This window comes from Epinephelus fuscoguttatus, linkage group LG15 (assembly GCF_011397635.1).
Source record: "Epinephelus fuscoguttatus linkage group LG15, E.fuscoguttatus.final_Chr_v1".
NCBI lineage: Eukaryota > Metazoa > Chordata > Actinopteri > Perciformes > Serranidae > Epinephelus > Epinephelus fuscoguttatus.
Window position 1 is genome coordinate 27231356 of NC_064766.1, and position 19436 is coordinate 27250791.

The window sequence follows — 19436 nt, forward strand, 5'->3', positions numbered from 1 at the left end:
GTGGAGTAAAACTGGCTCAGATGATACCAAGGTTGTAGGTTTTGTTTCAGCATTGTGAAGGACACATATGCAATGGGTGGAGGGCTGGGCGTCCTCTGCCAGACTTTTGGCGCATTAACAGTTAATTTCCTGCATTCTGGTTAATTTTTCTGCATCACTTTATGGTGTAAATGCAGGGGTGGATTATGAGGTAATGGGCCCCTGGGCACAAACATGCAGAAGGCCCCCCCACCTCTCATACACAGGAGCAAGACACACAGATTTTGTGGTGGTTTTGCGTCTCTACGTAGACGTTATCCATCTTTTTGTGGTTTTGTGTCTCTTTGAGGTTAGTTAGGCTAGTTACTAATTTTGTTTCTCCTTGTGTTTTTTTGTGTGTCTCTGTAATCATTTTTTGTCTCCTTGTGGTCATTTTTGTGTCTTTGGGGTAATTTTGTGTCTCTGAGGTAATTTTGTTTCTTTTTTTGGTCGTTTTGTGTCTCTTATGGTTAATTTTGTGTCTCTTTGTAATTGTTTTGTGTCTCCTTGAGGTAATTTTTGGTCTTTTTTGGTCATTTGGTGTCTCTTGTTAGGAATTTTGTTTCTCCTTGTGGTTGTTTTGTGTCTTTTTGGATCGTTTTGTGTCTCTTTAAGATAATTTTGTGTCCTTTTTTTGGTCATTTTGTGTCTGTTAAAGGTATTTTTGTGTCTCTTTGTAAACGTTTCGTGTCTCTGCAAGTTAATTTTGTGTTTCTCTGGTTTAATTTCGTGTCTCTTTGTAATCATTTTGTGTCTCTTTTGGTCGTTTTGTGTCTTGTTAGTTGTTAGTTGGTTGTTTTATGTCTCTTTGTAATTGCATTGAAGAAATGTGTATCTTTTAGGTAATTTTGTGTCTTATTTATTTGTTTATTTGCTGTTTGGTGTCTCTGTGTTTTGTTTTGTTTTTTGTTTTTGTTTTTGTTTTTTTTTTACCATTTTTGCAGTAATACTCTCTGTCTTTGCATGTCCTTTGGACGCTTTCCTAACACTTTGGGCCCCTGGGTCTGTGCCTGGTAGACCTGCTCAATAATCCATCCATGTGTAAAAAGTGCTCTGCTCTTCTTGTTTTAAGGGGGGGGGGGGGGCGGCATATGCACATAAAAACTGAGGGGGGCGTGTCTTCTGCGTCCCTGCTGAAATCCACGCCTGTATGACACTTAAACACTTTCTCAATGAAGAAGACTGTCTGGTGCATTAAAGAGATAATTTCATGGGTTTTCCAATTATGGTCTGTGTTGTGCCATCGATTGCAATCAGTCACACAGAAATTAATAAAGGGTTAAATGTTGAGGCTGGGTGGTGACCGTGTCTGTTTATGTGGTGATTGTGTTACAGTCGCTGACCTTGGTGCTGAAACTCGGATCCATAACATGAATTGTCTCTTTATTTCTATTCCTGTATGGACATGAACAGACTACATTGATTTTTCTAACCTGTCCAGCCAACTGAATCATGGGTAGTTAAAGTGTATTCTCACGATCATCACGGCATATTGCATTACCTTAATTGGACATGGGGACCCTCCATATTTAGCCTATCCAGAATATATCTTGTGGTTTATATTGTGAGCAAATTTACGCAGAAAATATAGTTTAATTTTGACAAAGTATATTGTTGTGCCACATGATATCTGGTGTATTTGGCTCCTGTGTTTAGCGCATTAATGCTGCTGGCATTTTCCCTCTGTCGCTGATGATGCGAGCATAGAAAAGAATTGAATATTGATTCCTCGGCTGCAGAAACGTGATCCTGGGAAACCTGGGTCGCTGCGCTCACAGCCCGCACGTCACTCCACTGACATCAGCACATGGCTTAAATACCCACAGCACTGAGCCGTGTAAACAGGACCAGGCACACCTTGGTGTGGGCGCATCGGGAAACAAACACTGCTGGAAACTGAACAGAGGAATCACTTGAGTGTTTATGCTCTATTAGAAACAGGGTATTTCATGATGTAACTGTGCAGTTAGTGATCATTTATTTGAAGTTTTCTAAACATCGCAGAAAGTTCTTGGACTTTAACTCTTGCACATCACTGGTTTTAATAATGATCAACGACACTGTTGCGTTTGGAGAACTGGTCACTAATGTTTCTGAGCCGCTGCCGCCTCTCTCTCTCAGCCACAACCAAAGTGCGTTCCCTGCGCTCCAGCTCGAGTCCAAGTCTCTGGTCACTTCAGCCACCATGTTCGCAGTGGGAGTCCTGGGGAACTTGATCGCCATTGTCGTGCTGTGCATCTCCAAGAAGGAGCAGAAGGAAACCACTTTCTACACTCTGGTGTGCGGGATGGCCATCACGGATCTGTTGGGAACGTGCTTCACCAGCCCGGTGGTGATCGCCACATATGTGGCCAACCGGTGGCCAGGAGGAGTGCTGCTCTGCCACTTCTTCTCCTTCTCCATGCTCTTCTTCGGCTCAGCAGGGATGTCCATCCTGTGCGCCATGGCTGTGGAGCGATACTTGGCCATAAACCATGCGTATTTCTACTCCCAGCACATAGACCGGACAATGGCGCGCTTTGCGCTCCTGGTCACGTATCTAGCGAACATCGTGCTGTGCATTATGCCCAGTTTTGGCTTCGGGAAGCACATCAGGCACTTCCCCGGTACTTGGTGCTTTCTGGACTGGAGGGCGATGGATCCACTCGGTGCCTGCTACTCCTTCCTGTACGGCGGCGTGATGCTGGTGCTGATCGCCGTGACGGTGTTGTGTAACCTGGCGGTGTGTAGGTCGCTGGTGGGGATGAACAAGAGGACAGGGATAGTCAGGACGGAGCTGTGTGAGCAGGGAGGATCACGGCGGCGGTTCCCCCGGCTGCCGTCGGTCACTTCAGCGGCGGAGATCCAAATGTTTTGGCTAATGATCTTCATGACCATAGTTTTCCTGGTCTGCTCCATCCCTTTAGTGGTAAGCACAACACGTGGTTTAAACACCTGTTAATTACAATCTTTACGCACGGCGCGTGCCAAGTTCATCTAGTTAGTGCTCTCTTATTATAAAAACATTTTTCTGAAACATTTTGTGTCCGTGTTTCTCTCTGACAGGTGCGAATCTTTGTGAACCAGATTTACGACCCTGAGTATATCTCTGCCGGAGGGAAGCCTGACTACCGCAGTGACCTGCTGGCGATCCGCTTCGCCTCATTCAACCCCATACTGGACCCCTGGGTGTACATTTTGTGCCGGAAGAACCTGCTGCTAAAGGGCTGCGAGCGGCTGAAGAGGACAGCTGCTCTTGTTAAGGACGGCCGTGGTGACAACACTGGCTGGGTAGGAGGTCAACACTCCCCTCAGTCTTTAAACAGCAATGACACCAGCTACGCGTCATTACGCACAGCCGGCTTCAGGAGCGATGTTGAAAACCAGGTGTCCATGAAGAATAAACCCTTTACAGACTTCGCAATGAGGCAAGCGTGGGAGTACGACACCGCGCGGGTCAACTTTCACCCGTTCAGCGTGGAGTCCACCGCGATCCTCGGCTGTGAGGAGGAAGAAGCAGCCGGATCCAAACAGGAGGGGGCGGCCAAATCGTCTCCAGGACGCAGCGCGACGCCGCTGCTCTCTGCGCACGTTAGGAAAGTGGACATTGTCACGTGTACGTTTAGTACACCGAGCTCGTGCCAGTCAGCGAAATGTCTTTGATGAACATTTAACTGCCATCCGTAGTTTATATAAATGTGTCAAACTGCTACTTTTTAATTCAACTGTGAGACACTTGTGATGGTTTCAGCCACCAAAGAGCCAAATCACCTCAAATTAATGAAGCACTTGAAACAGCACTTACTGTGACTGAACTCATCTCAACATCAGCACTGGGTCATGCATCTCTTTCATATGACTGAACCTGCTGCATTAACATGTCTACATGTAATTTAGGTTTTACCTGTTAAGGGATCCACCTGAGGGTCTGCGCTACAGTTAGGCTACAGGGCATTTTCAATTTCTTCTTCATATCAATATGTCTGAGGTCTAGAAAAACACAGTCCCAGCATCCTACAGTTATATCTATAAGCATGTGTGCGCAGTGAACAGGTGTCACAGGGGGTCATTTTTGGGGGGTCGTTGTGGGTGCTGGTACAAAAACTGCTGAACTTGTTTTTGTTCCAGTGTGTCCTTTGATTTGAATCAGACCAGTGGTCTTCAGTCTTAAGTGCTATATTGTAGGCAACTGGACTTGCTTGAGTTTCTTGAAGATGTTTCACCTCTAAACCAAGAGGCTTCTTCAGTTCAGAGCTGAAGCACCATCTTCACCGACAGGGCTCTTAAGTGTTTTTTAGGCCAAGGGCCCCTCAGCTGAAAGAGAGACGGAGCAGGGACCTTGCACTGCTTGGAATAAATTGAGTTGCATATTAAACTGGGCCTAAAATAACATGTAGGGCAGGCTTAACTGTGTAGAGATACCCTTTAATTGTGAGTACAATACTAAGCTGTTAAAATCATAACTACTGACAGATGAATATATTTATACATCATGGTTTAATGTGCTGTGATTTAGTGTAGGTGAAGTAGCTGCAGGAGGAGTCATGGGTAACAGTTAGCTCATCATCAGTGTCGTATACTGGAAACAAATGGGGTTGTTTTTTATGAATAGGCCCAGTTTTGGTTCCTAAATATATTTGGGCTCATTGTAATGTGTATTTTCATACATATTTAATTTTTTTATTTAAAACAAAATGCCTTCAAAAAACTTATCAAACAGTAAGTCGATGGTCCCCCTCTGCAGTAACTCTGAGGACTCCCTAAAGGTCGTGGACCCTCTGTTGAAGACCCATTAATTTGACCAATAGCTACAGTTTTAGTTGAATCTGATTTGCTGTCTGATGTGATAAGACTTCAGCTGAAAGTGCACAGACGAATGTGAAAGTTTCCAACTGTGGAACAGAATACAGTCATACCCTGTGGGTACAAATCAAAGTTGTGACACTCTAAGAGTCTGACACACTGTATGAATCCATATGTGCCATTAACATGTTTGTTCTTTATGTGTTGTTATATTTAATGTTTTTTTATCCACATGCTGCTAATTTACTGTGCCTGTGTTGCATGATGCAGGGAAACTGAGTGTCGACCTTCTGAACCTTGTACATCTTGTTTTGTATTGTACATTTGCATATAATTTTTTTATAACTGCCAATGTGAACATGTTTTTAAAAAAGACTGAAGGAAAGAAAATAAAAAATACTGTTGCTGTGAGCTGACTGATCTGCGGTGTTTGCTGCTGCTTTGAAGAACAAGAAATGATCTTTAAAGATTCTGTGCTGAGCAGACAGGTGGCAGGAGAGCAAAGCTGCTCTCAGTTCAAACTGGGGACAACAGGTTCATATTCTGGTTATTTTACACCAGCAGGTGGCGCTGCAACATCAAAAGTCCTGTTTGAAGTGAACTGGGAAAGGAGGGTGGTGGTGTTGATGCTGCTCACAGTAGAAATCATTATAAAGGTCACTTGGGGGAAAGTCATTTTCAAAGCAAAGTAACAGTGATACAAGATGTATATTAAAAAACTTTATTCCCTCGGAGGATAATGCCATACAAAAATAAAGAAAACTTTATAATAATAATAATAATAATAATAATATACTGGGAGTGTGTAACTGAATGGAAATCACTGCTTTAAGATGAGAAATGTTGAGGTTCTGTATCATAAAAGTTTGACTTGCTTGCTGTACACACATTCTGGACAATGAAACTGTTGTGTGAGGTGCTCTCCAGAAAAAACATTCACTGAGTTTACCACATCATCATTTTTTAATGTAGGTCAATTCGTTTCTGGTATCTGTTGATAGGATTTTTTTGTCTGTCTGGGTTAAAATGTAAGAGAGGATCAGAGCTTTTGTTTTTTAGAATCACTCAGTTAATTTGAGACGGGACATTCTGCTCAATCGGTGCCATATATTTAAACATTGTTTTGTTTCCTTTCTTCAGCGCTGTATCTAATAACACATGCGTTTGGCTATTTAAAACATTTAAAAGTTAATCTCAGGCCTTTTTATTTATTGTCTCACCAGGTTTTTCAATGGAAGATGGCTCATATAACAGGAAAGTAACAGGACTGAGTTTTGAGCATAGCTTTAGCAAACACATGAAATGTAGCCACATGATAGCAATGCTAATAGCATGTAATGGTTTACCAAAACTATTCATTCCTTCATTGTCTGTAACCGTTTTTCCTGTTGGGGGTCACAGGGGGGCTGGAGCCTATCCCAGCTGACACTAGGCGAGAGACAAGAGTACACCCTGGACAGGTCACCAGACTATCACAGGGCTGACACATAGAGACAGACAACCATTCACACTCACATTCACACCTACGGACAATTTAGAGTCACCAATTAACCTGCATGTCTTTGGACTGTGGGAGGAAGCTGGAGTACCTGGAGAAAACCCACACTGACACGGGGAGAACATGCAAACTCCACACAGGACGCTTCTAACCAGGAACCCTCTTGCTGTGGGGCGACAATGCTAACCACTGCATCACCGTGCCACCCAAAAACTATCTATGGAAAACAAAACAAAAAAGAGTAAAACCTAAGAAATAAGTGAGGTAACAGGATTGAGATTGACGTTCTTAGTCATAAAAAATACAGGTTGGTCTTCCCATGTCCTTCAGGAGACTCAAATGATACTACTTCCTGTTGATCATGTGACTTTGTAACATATCAAATTTTAAAGGGGGGGCGGGGTCAGAATAACAGGACTGAGTGAAAACCTGGGGACTCGACTAAAATCTGTATTTTAACTAACGCACTGGGAATTTCTGAGAAGAAAAATGTATTTTGTGTCTAAATTGGAAACAATAGAGTCACAATAATACAGAAAAAGTTGTTAAATTTCACAGTGAAGTGTTCGAGAGCTGGGACGGGCTACAGTCCTGTTATTCCTAGGTGGTTTTATCAAGGTTTCCATGGCGATGAACACTGTTGACGAAGGTCCAGGAGCACTGAAACATTAGTGTAACTAATAAATTGCAAAACTGAGCAAGAGGAACCGTCAAATTGCAATTAGGACACTTTACTTGATAATATAATATGTTTGACAGATATTTCTCATGAAGATTTATACATGCCATCACCTGGGGATTGAAAAGGCACCGATTCAGCAGAATGGCCCAGAAATGTTTCCTGTATCCAATCATATTCTGCCCAGAATTAGCTGTCCAAACCAAGTTTATGAGGTGTATGATAAAGTTAAATAAGCACCTTTAAAAGAAAACAAAAAGGTATGTGAGAAGTAACTGTCGACATGAAATCTGAATCTCGGCAATAAATAGATATTTATCTACAATATAGAGTTAATAAAAACAGCTCTCATATGAAGCTATAATAAATAAATAATTTATCAGAAATAAATATATGTTACTTTTATACAGTAATACATGAAGATGCATGGCATCCATTTGGCTGAGTTCACCTGAACATAGAAACCATACGATGTAATGTCCCTGTTTTTATGTGGAAGAAAATGATTTAGCTTTTTGGGGCTTCACTGTGAGTGATAGTGAACATCATATCAGTCTTTGTCTTTTTTTAGTCAGAGTATAAACAGTGTCAGTCCTTTAATTGTGTCTTTTCTTTATGTCTCTTGAGCTTCAGCCTTCAGGTGTCGCCTGTATAATCTCACAACAGTTTGATGTGTATGAACTGGTCCGGAGACGATTCGCTCTTTGAAGACGCAACAATAAATCCAGACTGTGATTCTTTGTTGACTTCCCCCTCAGTCACCCATCATGACCTTTGACCTCAGTCGTCTAGCTGCACCCACCTCTGTTCTCATTTCTCAGTTTGTACATCCTCGCCTCCTCTCCTCATGTCTTAGTCCCTCCCACCTGAGACGTGAGCGGAGGAGGCGAGGAAGAGACATGAGGGGAGAGGAGTCGAGGTGACAGGCATTTAACAAAATACGATATCCGTGCTTCTGAGCCGCCATTTTAAAGTGATGTAATTAAATATGCTGCATTATCCGCCTTTTATGCATCACAGGCAACAAGGACACACCTCCTTGCTCACAGCTCCTCTGGCAAGCCTCCTCTGTCCCCGAGATGCATTTTAGGAATGGAGAGATCCTTCATGATGGCGGCTTAGATTGATCTCCTTGTCAAAGGCAGGAGGATGGAGGAGAGAGGAGACGAGGAGCTCTTCCTCCTCAACAAGTGGCCACCCTCACTTCCTTGCTCTCAGTGTGTGACAGTGCCCCCCTCTGGCTCCTCCCTGCCTTCCTCACCCTCTCTGTTCAGGCTGGGTGACCCCTCCTTGTCACCTTCTCCCTCGTTCGTGTCTTCAGCCCATACACATGCAGCTGGCGGCTGACAACGACTGAATGGTCCTCCACGTGGTCTGAGCGTCCATGAAGGAAACCGGCTCGTACCGGTCGGGCCGGCAGCAGGGGTGGCTGCTGACCTTGCGGGCGGTACGCCGGGGCAGCGAGCCGTTTTCCAGCAGCGCCTTCAGTGCCAGGTCGTAGTTCGTTCTGGAAGACTGGCAGGAGCCTACGCAAAACTTGAAGAGGACAATCTCGTCCGAGTCGAACCCCAGTCCCAGGTCCCGAACCTTCATCTCCCTCTTCTCCACACGGCAGTCCCTGCTGCTCTGCTTCAGCTGCCTGCTCTTACCTTTACCCTTCCTATCTGCTCTCCCCGTCTCTTCCTCTTCCTCCCTTTCTTTCTTCCTCTTCTTCTTTTTCTTTGGTGATCCTTTGGGTTGAGGTTCCGAAGGGTCAGAGGAGCGTGGGGAGCGCCCCGCCCAGCGACTACTGGGATGGTCGTCCGCCTCATCTATTACAAAGGGGTCTGAAACAGAGAGAAAAGAGGAGTGTTAGAGAGTTACAATGAAAATTTCCACTCATTCAGGAAATTTAGATCATTAATGAGCAAATTCTCCTTCAAAATCTATAATTTCACATTTAACTGTTAAATTAAAATGAATTATCACCCTGTAAATCTCTTGTAAACACATTTTAATGACTGAGACACAAAGCAGATCCCCAGGCTCATGCCCTCTTCCCACTCTAATACTCTGTGGAGAAGCAGATGTGCTGTAAATTACACTGTCATAAGAGCTTCAGTACCATATAGAGCATGCCAAGTAGAGTAAGGGTCGCTGTCGTCTTCCTGCTCCTCGTCCTCCACCACCTCTGGCAGCGTCACAGGAAGCTCTCGCTCCTCCTGGCCTGCCAGCAGGCCCACGGTGTGGCCTGAGTCTGATCCCACGCCAGCAGCACCGGCTTTAATTTGAGCTCCTTCCACTAGAGGCAGCAGAGAGAGGAGCACCCACAGCAGCACCTACAGGAGACAGAGGACACATGTTAGCTGGGAAAAAGAAATCTGAGGGATTTGTTTAACTGAGTTTCTTGCATGCTAAAAGTTTGAATAACAAATGAAGCTGAGGACTGCCACCAGGGCATGGAAAGTAACTAATTAAAAGTACTCTAACTACTGGAATGGAGTAGCTTTTTTCACATACTGATTTGATCCATTGGAAATATTAATCTTATATGGATGCTCTGAGAGGCAAGTGAGGAAAAAATCTTGAGATCCATTTTCTGGGTCTGATCTAAATCATTTTCTCTACTGTGTTTATGAAGCCAGGAAAATCTTTCATAGTTCCTTCTTCTTTTTTCATCTGTGAAACAGGTGGAAAAAAGGTTTTGGTAGGTTAAAAAAACCTTTTGTCAGGATCTCTACTCTGAGTTCAGTCATTCATTTTCTGTTACCACTTTTCCTGTTAGGGGTCGTGGGGGGCTGGAGCCTATCCCAGCTGACATTGGGTGAGAGGCAGGGTACACCCTGGACAGGTCACCAGACTATCACAGGGCTGACACATAGAGACAGACAACCATTCACACTCACATTCACACCTACGGACAATTTAGAGTCACCAATTAACCTGCATGTCTTTGGACTGTGGGAGGAAGCTGGAGTACCTGGAGGAAACCCACGCTGACACGGGGAGAACATGCAAACTCTGCACACTAGGGCTCCCTCACCCCAGGTTCAAACCAGGAACCCTCTTGAGGTGACAGTGCTAACCACTGTACCACCGTGCCACCGTTTTGGTTTTTTTTAAGCTTTTGGGTTAATACTCCTCTAGTTGCATTGGTGTGAACCGGCAGGTTTTAGAACGTTGCAGGACGGCACATTGGAAGTAGTTGCCTGTTTCAACTCTTCTCGTTGCAAATCTTTGGTCTGAACTGGGCTTTACAGGAATCCTTTTAGTTGTACTTAGAACACCGGGTGGTGGTGCTCTTCAGCCTCGTGTGGCCAAAATGAGTATTACACTGATCCTGAAAAAAGCTTGTTTTCACAGATTAAAAAAAGCAACTTCCAAAGATTATCCTGACAAAACCTCTTTTCACCTGTTACGCAGTCATAAACACAGTAGAGAAAACAATTGATAACCCTAATTTGTTCCCTCTCTTGCTTCTCAGGGCTTCCGTAGATTCATAAAGTACTTCTAGGAGGAAAGAATTAGAGTGGCGTACAGCTCTCCTGTCTAGATTGTTATGTTTAGCAAACAAGAGCTTTAGAGATGTCGGTAGTTGTATTTTTATTAACCTGTGGACGGAGCCAGGCGCTCTGCTTCCCTCAGTTTTCAGTCTTTTTGGCAAGCTAAGCACCTGCTGACTGACATGACAGTGATATCTCTCTCATCAGCAAGAAAGCAAAAAAAGGGAATATGCCAAAAACATCAAAATACTCCTCACAGTAGATTTCTGATGGCACATTGCTCTCAGCTGTTTCTAGAAATTTAAGAACTACAGGGTGATGTACAGTTCAGCTGTCCGCCTTGAGCTCTCTTCTTCTTCTTTTTTTTCTCTTTTTAAACAAAGACAAGATGGTCACTGCCAGAGGAAAAGGCTGTTTGGTCTTTTGCTTTCATGGCGACCATGTACTTCATAACAAAACTAAGTTGACAGAGTGCTTTGCAGATATGAAAACAGATAAAGAAAATGAGATAATACTCATAAAAGCATATAAAACACACAGCCCTTCAAAAGCCCTTCAAACGAGCTGCAGCAGGACTTTGTGTTAAGCCCCTTTCATCAAAAGTGATCTCACTTACTCTTCAGTAATACGCAAGTCAAGTAAGTCTGCTTTCTTTCCGCCCTGGCTCAAGCTCCGTCCACTGGTTTAGAATTCAGCACTGAAAGCTTCGGCGCTGACACGGCTTTATGGAAAGCTCCGTCCTGAGCCTTGTGGGGATGGATTTCATTAACAATTTATACCTACACATAAGTCATCCTCTGGTTTATAGTGGTCTGTACAGTGGAAATGAAAAATGATAAGGCTGGGCTATTTGCAGAGATGGTGATTTCATTATAAGGCAAAATCAGCAAATATGAAGAGTGAGGAAAATACGTAGATGGAGGGAAGAAGGAGTGACAGACAATATGAGGAAGAAAGAGCAGAAGAAAAATAAAAATAAAGGAAATGTTCAAGGTGCTCTTTTGGCAACAGCGCATGTTTATGACAAACCTTGGCCTTTGCTGACATTACAGAGGTAATCTCCTGTCTATCCTTCCTCCGAACCCTCCATCTGGTTCCACCTGGAGATAGACAGAAAGAGAGGAATGTAAGAACAAGAACAAGGCTTCACTCTGTCAACTTTCCTCCTCCCCTTGAAAAGGTTAACATAAACTAAAGACACAACATGCGGGCAATATGATGTCTATACATTCACAATTGTCCAGATACTGTAGAAATAAAAACAGGCCAGTGGGCCCCTGAGCAAGCCGACATGTCACATAAATCACGTCCTCAATGCATGAAGACGGCGTGTTTGTTGCTGCTTCAGTACAAGACCTGTGTTTGCTGCCAGCTAGCGTGGCCAGTGTCGGCTTGTCGGTTCATACATTCATGCAAACAGCCCCCGTCGGGCAACAAAAGGCAGCATCTGTGATACACTTGTCAAAGGCATTCTTCAGGGTCATTCCTGTGGCAGAGGTACAAGCGGGGGGAACCAGGCATAGCGAGAGCACTTCGCGGAGGTCCCAGACAAAAAAACCACAGAGATGCAGGACAGGTGATAAGAAGTGTCACGGATGCAGATGTTTATATATAGTACGTGCAGTGTGGAGGATTATGCTGGCTGCGGAGCAACCACACGTCCCGTAGCATGAGGTCATCGAGTTGTTTTGTGGCCACCAAAATGTGGAGCTCAGCCGAGGTCAGAGTATCACGTACTCCAAAAACGGGAGTAGAAAATTACGTGTTTGTCATTTTTCTTGTATTGGTTCTAAAGAGAGGAAAAGTCAAAGGTTCACCAAAGTCATTAGGATACATCATCTGGGCACTATGAACATCTGCACGAAATTACACGGCAATCCATCCGACGGCTGTTGACATGTGATGATATGTTTCAGTCTGGGCCAAAGTGGTGGACCGGGCAGCTGCACTGCCATTGGATTGTTTTTTGGTGAATCATCCAAAGTCAAGTCCAGTGATTGCCGACCTTTTTTGGTTGGTAACCTTTTACACAGGGATGCGTTATATTTGTAGGTTTCATACTATCATAACATTTCTGAAGTGATGTAGTTATTATTGCATGTACATGAGCTGACTTTGCTATCAAGGAGGTGGAGGGGATGGTGGCTGGCATGACAGGCATGACACCTAACGCTGATGGCTGCCAAGCTGCAGACCACTGTTAAGCCCAGATCAGACCAAAGATTTATGACGAGACAAAACCATTTCAGAACGCTACAGTGTTTCCCACAGAATTGAGTGTATGTGTTGCAGTAGCTGATGATGGGGGGGCCATGAACGCAGCACAGGTGGAGCTCACCATGAGCAGTTTGTGACTACCCAGATAGCACACATACATCTGGCTGACGTTGGCCTGAGGACGACACATTGGCCCTGAATTTATAATATCTGACAAGTGTCGGCTGCATGGGCGGATATCTTTAAATTTAATACTCTTTTGTCCCAGCTCATCAAACGTCTCTGTTACATCAGCTTTGGGTCGGCCCAGTGCCGTAGAATGTCTGCCCACGTACAGAAGTCGCCACTGAAGGCGGAATTCCTTTTGGGTTAAAGTGGAAGTGCCCGGAGCTGCCACCCGTGGTCCCGCGGCCCCCCGGCCTGACCTCCGGGGCCCTGGACGGGTGCTCAAGTGTGTGTGAGAAGAGCGGAGAGGAGCGTGGAGGTCAAATCGTGAAGTTTAAAGATGCCTTCGGTATGTTGTTAATGTGATTTTATGGGCAATTTATCAGTCGAGGTCTTCTCCTCTGCAAAGCAAACTGTTATTATACACATATGATTATTATTACACATGTATACTACCAGATATTAATATATACTTTCAACATATTGTACTACAGTAGCCAGAACTATAATCAAAGTAATATTATTACTTTGATTAACGTTGTTGGAAGCTACTGTCATTACCGTCTGTCCTGCATCTCTCTCTCTCTCTCTCTCTCTCTGTCTCTGTCTCTCTTTCTGTCTCATTGTGTCATATGGATTACTGTTAATTTATTATGCTGATCTGTTCTGTACAACATCTATTGCACGTCTGTCCATCCTGGAAGAGGGATCCCTCCTCAGTTGCTCTTCTTGAGGTTTCTACTGTTTTTTCCCCCGTTAAAGGGTTTTTTTGGGGAGTTTTTCCTTATCCGCTGCGAGGGTCCAAAGGACAGAGGGATGTCGTATGCTGTAAAGCCCTGTGAGGCAAATTGTGATTTGTGATATTGGGCTTTATAAATAAAATTGATTGATTGATTGATTGATTGATTGTTGAGCTGCTGTTAACAGTTAACAGAGTTAACGCTGGATCCCGTTAGGCTATTTAACCGTTTCAACACTAAATGAAGCAGAGTGACGGACTCAGAGCCTTCAATCTGGCTAAAATACAGCTGAAATGCTAAAAAAAAAAAAAATAAATAAAAAAAAATACAGTGGTGAAGTTGGGATTTGTTTCTTGAAGTTACGTGCTCATCGTCTTTTCTGTCTCTTGCAGGCTGCCAGGAGAAGTGGACTGGCCAGATATTGTTTGTGGAAATTTGAAAATAAAGTTTCTCAAATTGACTTTTGTCTCTTCATTGTGCACACTTACACACAAAATAGGGTAACAGTTAGCTATTTTTGAATGTTAGCATTGATTTCTCACATTGGATGGTGAAATATTTGTAGTTTGAAAGGTCCGACCTAAACGAATATAGGTCGTAGTTAACAAAGCATATGAATATTAATGAAGGAGCGCCCACTGAGCGCAGCTTTTTATTGATCGTTTGAACGTCACATGGTCATTTTTGATTAAAGGCCGACGTCTCAGCGAAGTCTTGGCAATGAGAAAACGCTCTCCCTGCAACGTCTCAACTATCTCAACTTGATACAACGGGCCGACGTCGGCCAGATTTATGTGTGCTATCTGGGTAGTGGGGTTGATAATTGATCTGTCCCACCTTTCAGAGCAAACGTTGCATGCAAACGTTTAGACTCAGTAGGATAAACAGTTACGTTTCACTTTCAATGTGCCTGATCCTCTGCCCTGAGTGTGTTCAGCCCCGACAATGTAGTACCACAAACAAATGAAAGTGTGGGGAAATCCTGCATTGCAACAATAAGTTGCAGCAGTGTGAATTTACTAGTCTAAACTCAACTCAAGCCAGTTGATGGTGTCACCTGTGACTCAGCTTGTCAAGTCGCCAGCGGCTGGTTTTAGAACTAAGGCACATCACCTGTTTGAACAGGCAGTCGGCTTGTAGCCAAGTCTGCTGGCCAAGTTGTGTTCACTTGCTGGCATTCGCTGACAACAGCCCTCCATCACACCAAACCCAAGTCTGTCTCATTTACATTCCTGCAGCTGTTGACATGTGTGTTGGTCTCTGTCCTCACAGTGTGTTGGTGTTGGATGCTGGGTAGCTGCTGCTGCTGCTCGCTGAATGTCACACACACACACACACACACACACACACACACTCACTGACTGATAAATGAGCGCTGGTAACTTAAGTTATTGTGGCATATTTGGGAATATGATCCCTCTGAAGCTGAAGCAAGTATCTCACTACCACTATCCTCATTCATATTTTAAGAAGCTACAAACTATATAACTGAGTCATTGCTATGGAGATGTCTCGTCACGTCTCATTGGTGTAAACTGGCAGGTTTTCAGAAAATTGCAGACCAGCGCATTGTGAGCAGTTGCAAATTTCTTTATTATTATTATTTTTTAAAAGATACTTTTTGGGGCATTTTGCCTTTAATTGATAGGACAGTCAAGTGTGAAGGGGGGAGCGAGAGGGAGAGACATGCAGCAAAGGGCCACAGGCTGGAGTTGAACCCGGGCTGCTGCAGCAACAGCCTGCTCTATCCACTAAGCTACCAACGCCCCAGCAGTTGCAAATTTCAACTGTTCTCCTCACGAATCTTTGGTCTGAACGGAGCTTTAAAGACCAACAAATAACAATATAATATGAAATCATAATAATAATATATTTGTTTATATGGCAGTTAAGCTAAACAAGGTTTCAAAGTTCTTCAAAAACTGCATAGAAATAAAACAACAAAACAATACAAAGGAAATAAAACACAAAAGTTACAAAAAACAAAAGTACAAATCAGGCATTAAAGGGGAAATTTTTCCTATGAAAATATGTTTTAAGCAATGATTTAAAAACGTGAAATATGTTAGCCAGCCTTATCCCCTCAGGCAAAGAATTTCAGAGCCTTAGGGCCTTGATGGCAAAAGCCAGGTCACGTCCAGTTACCAGCCTTGATCTAGACTAGTGAGGGGAGGCTAGAGAATCTCAGGTCACGACTTTAAGCAGGTAGTCAGAAGCTCAGCTATTTAACGTGGCGCTAAAACATGTTGAGCTTTAAAAGTTATCAAAAGAATCTTAAAATCAATTCTAACTGGCATCCAATTGTTATTTAGCAACTCATCGCAGCATTTCCAGCTGTGACTGTGGCACCAAAACTGGGTATTTTAAGCCAAAACATGACCTTTTCCTAACAATAAGTGTGCAGAAACTTACAATGCCAACATTTATTATTGCAATTGAGTTGCACACAGTCTGTTTGTGACCTGTTCAAAGAGTTTTGTTCCTCCACTGTTTTACTTTGATGCATTCTTAAAGGACAACTTCGGTATTTTTCAACCTGGGCCCTATTTCCCCATGTGTATGTGTGCGTATGATTCATAGGTACAACTCGTTCTAAAATTGGTTCAGTATTGAGGGAGGCGGATGCAACTGGAGCCGCGAAACGAGCTAAAATAGTAGCGGGGGCAAATGGTTCAGATCACCAGTGCTATCTCTGTAAACAGCATACTAGCCTTTCCCTTACCTCTGGGCTGTGTGATGTCACGAGCTTTGCTCCACTGTGTCTGTAGCTCTCTCTACTCGTGGGACAGCCGTTTTCTTGAGGAAGAGGTGTTTCAGGATTGGATGTCTTCTCTTCTTCGGCTGGCAGTAGTCATCTTGGGAGAAGTGAGCACTGCAGACCTGATGGTCTGCAAGGCGCAGTGTCTGGACAGGAGTGTTAGCATCCATTTGTAGCACAACTAGCCACAACTTCAGCATCTCGCCGTCCGACAAAGGCAGCCTATGAAAGCTGTACGGGGTGTTGCACAACATCCTGTTCTTGCGTTCGGGAAAAAGGCCCTTTTATTTGAGCACTCCAAAAACTCCAGTAACACTCCAGAGGGTAGCGCGTAAAAGACTCCGTCCTCTGACTTTTCTAGCGTAACACACACATTTCATACACACATACTCACTTACAGTACCCAGCGGGGCAGCCCTCCCCCTCTCTGCTCCAACACTGACTGACAGCTGACTCCACTCATAGCACTCATAACACTCATAGCACTGGCGATCTGAACCGGTCAGTGGCGAAAAAAAGCACTTTTAATGCGCAAACTTATACGGGACGCATTTGCCCCTGTTACCGTTTTAGCTCATTTCGTGGCTCCTGGTTGCATCCGCCATTTTAGAAAGAGTTGTACCCATGAATCATACGCACACATACACATGGGGAAATAGGGCCCAGGTTGAAAAATACCGAAGTTCTCCTTTATCAATCAATCAAACTTTATTTGTATAGCACTTTTCATACATTAAAAATGCAGCACAAAGTGTTTCACAGAATAAAAACAAACAAAAATAATACATACATATTGAAAACCCGCCCCTCCCACCCCCACATATAAACACACACACACACACACACACACACACAGTCAATATAGTCAATATATTTAAGGTCTTTAAGGTCTGTCCAGATAAAATCCTAATTTACAAGGGAAAAAACAAAGATTACAGAAACAAAAGAAGTTTTATATTGTGGATATGTTTTTTTCTGCTTTCCTCGTGTCCCCATATGTGTCTATCACAACCTCATGTGGTGATCCCAACCCCAGGTTAGAAACCACAGGTTAAGTCTATACAAGGTCAGAAAACAGTGAGAAATGCCATCACAATTTTCCAAAGCCCAGTAGGATATCTTCAAATGCTTGTTTTGTCCAATTAGTTTAAAACTGGTTGATGCATTTAATTTCAATTCATTGTATTCAGGGAGTTGAGGGGGCCTGCTGAACACTGGGAGAATTTCTCGCCGTCCCAAGCGTCTTACAAAGTTTCCGAGAACCCAAATTACTGCACACCCTTGAAAAGCAATGTAAATCCCACCTTCCTTTGGCCTCTTATCACATTTCACATCTTATTTTGTTCTTTGTACACTCTTGATTTGCCTCTTTATACTCCGCGTTTCACTTTTCTTTCTCCTGTACATCTGTTTTGAGAAATGTAAGTCAACCTGCCTGCTCGTTAATCATCTCATCAATTCAGCTCTCATCTCAGCACCAGTCTGACATGAACAATTTCTTGAAACAAGCGTCTGCCCACAGATCCCTCCGACATCTTTAAAACCACATCTATCATCTCTGCGATGCTTTGCATAACCTCGGCGCTGACCTACAGCAACACTGCGCGCCCATAGTAACGTATTCAGGCGTGTATTTGTAGATCTCGCTGATATGTAGTGCACCATGTTTATATAACAGTCGAAAACAATCCCAGCAGTTCTGTCTGTGCAATGAGATGGAAGACTGACAAAAGGTTACAGATCACAGGTCACGATAAGACCTGTTGATGCATTTATGCAATCCGGTGTATTTCAGCTGCAGCGATGCAGTGGAAAGCAAAGTTACAGAGGCTGAGGGGCAGGAGAGGGAACAGAGGGACGAGGGGAGACAAAGTGAGCATAAATCAGCCACACAGACAGAGTGCACGCCACCGCTGCAACCTAAAACCAAAGTGTGTTGACTCCTCGGCCCTCCATCTCCCTCCGTCTCCGAGCTGATTTAAAACCTAGTGCGAGGCGGGACAGAGGCATATAGATCCTTGCTGGGTCTCAAGAGAGGTGCCATTCAGAGTCCCTACCGCTACAGCTGGGAGTGTTTAGCCCCTTTTAGATCAGCGAGCTGGGAGTCAGCACGGGCCTGTCTGCTGGTTCATTTCACTCCAGCACTCTGGAGCTGTTTACAGCCCGACGCCTCCAGCCTTTTTGGGGATGAGGTGGGTGGGGGAGTGGAGAGGTGGAGAGCAGGAGCAGGACACTGGTCCTGAAGAGCTCCAGACTGACACGAGCCTGTTGATGGTGTGTGTGCGCAGCTTCACATCCAACATGCGTGTGTTTCTACGTGTGTTTAGAGAAGCCAAGCATGTGTTCCTTCCTTGTTTGGCTGATTAAAGCCTTTGGTTTGTCCATCAGGCTGGATGTCTGCAGCGGGGAGAGCAGGAGTTCTTGTCACCTTCCATTTGCATTGTTGGTCCTCTGCGCTCCAGTTGTTGTTCACAGTTAGTTAAGTGGGAAAGCCCTCCTGAAGCAAGTACAACCCATAAAGCCAGAGCCGGTTACTATTTCCAGAGCTTATTCTGCTGCTCTGAATTGCTTTTACAAATACTGTTTAAGTGCTCGGAGAAGATGGATGTGGATTTTGTTTGAGGGATATTTACGAGGTATAAGAGCAGGGTATGAGCTTTAAAACAGAGGTTGTCAGCACTGAAGTAACATCAGTTCACTGACTATCACGAACACTGAGCAGCAGCATGCACTAAAGCACTGATATTAGGAAAGTTATGATCCATCACTGTCAGCATTTTCTATGCAAAATATAATATATATAAATACATATTTCGTCAAAATTTAGTTAAAGGTACAGTATGCAGGAATTGTCAGACAAACAGTATCACCAGCAAAACTGAAAGTCAAAGCTGACCCCAAATTCACTCTGCTTGGCTTTTTGTTTGTCATTTTTTCTGTGCTGTGTCTGTGATTTTCGTAGCTTCCTCTTGGTTACGTGCTGTTTACAGTCTGGCACCGACCTCACCTGCCCGCTGTGCCCGGGAACATCCCGAAAACAGCAAAACCAGAAGACAATACAGAAATACAAGTAGGGGCAGGGTCTCTACTGACAGAT

The 19436-nt window shown here is 43.9% G+C and overlaps 2 protein-coding genes across 2 annotated transcripts in view; one reads left to right on the forward strand and one right to left on the reverse strand.

The window, feature by feature from the left end:
- Positions 1–2065: 2065 nt before the first annotated feature.
- On the forward strand, positions 2066–4070 carry ptger4c (prostaglandin E receptor 4 (subtype EP4) c). The gene is made up of 2 exons (XM_049599056.1): positions 2066–2926; positions 3064–4070. Exons 1-2 carry the CDS (start codon positions 2066–2068, stop codon positions 3658–3660), a joined length of 1458 nt encoding a protein of 485 aa, XP_049455013.1. The 3' UTR covers positions 3661–4070.
- A 1465-nt stretch (positions 4071–5535) lies between these two features.
- LOC125902597 (artemin) overlaps positions 5536–19436 on the reverse strand; it is a 34703-nt gene continuing 20802 nt past the window's right edge. Inside the window, exons 3-5 of the mRNA XM_049599080.1 lie at positions 11489–11559; positions 9082–9295; positions 5536–8803 (exon numbers count right to left, since the gene is read on the reverse strand). Of these exons, the coding sequence (XP_049455037.1) occupies positions 8295–8803; positions 9082–9295; positions 11489–11559 (794 nt within the window). The 3' untranslated portion in view covers positions 5536–8294. The remainder of the gene's footprint in view (positions 8804–9081; positions 9296–11488; positions 11560–19436) is intronic.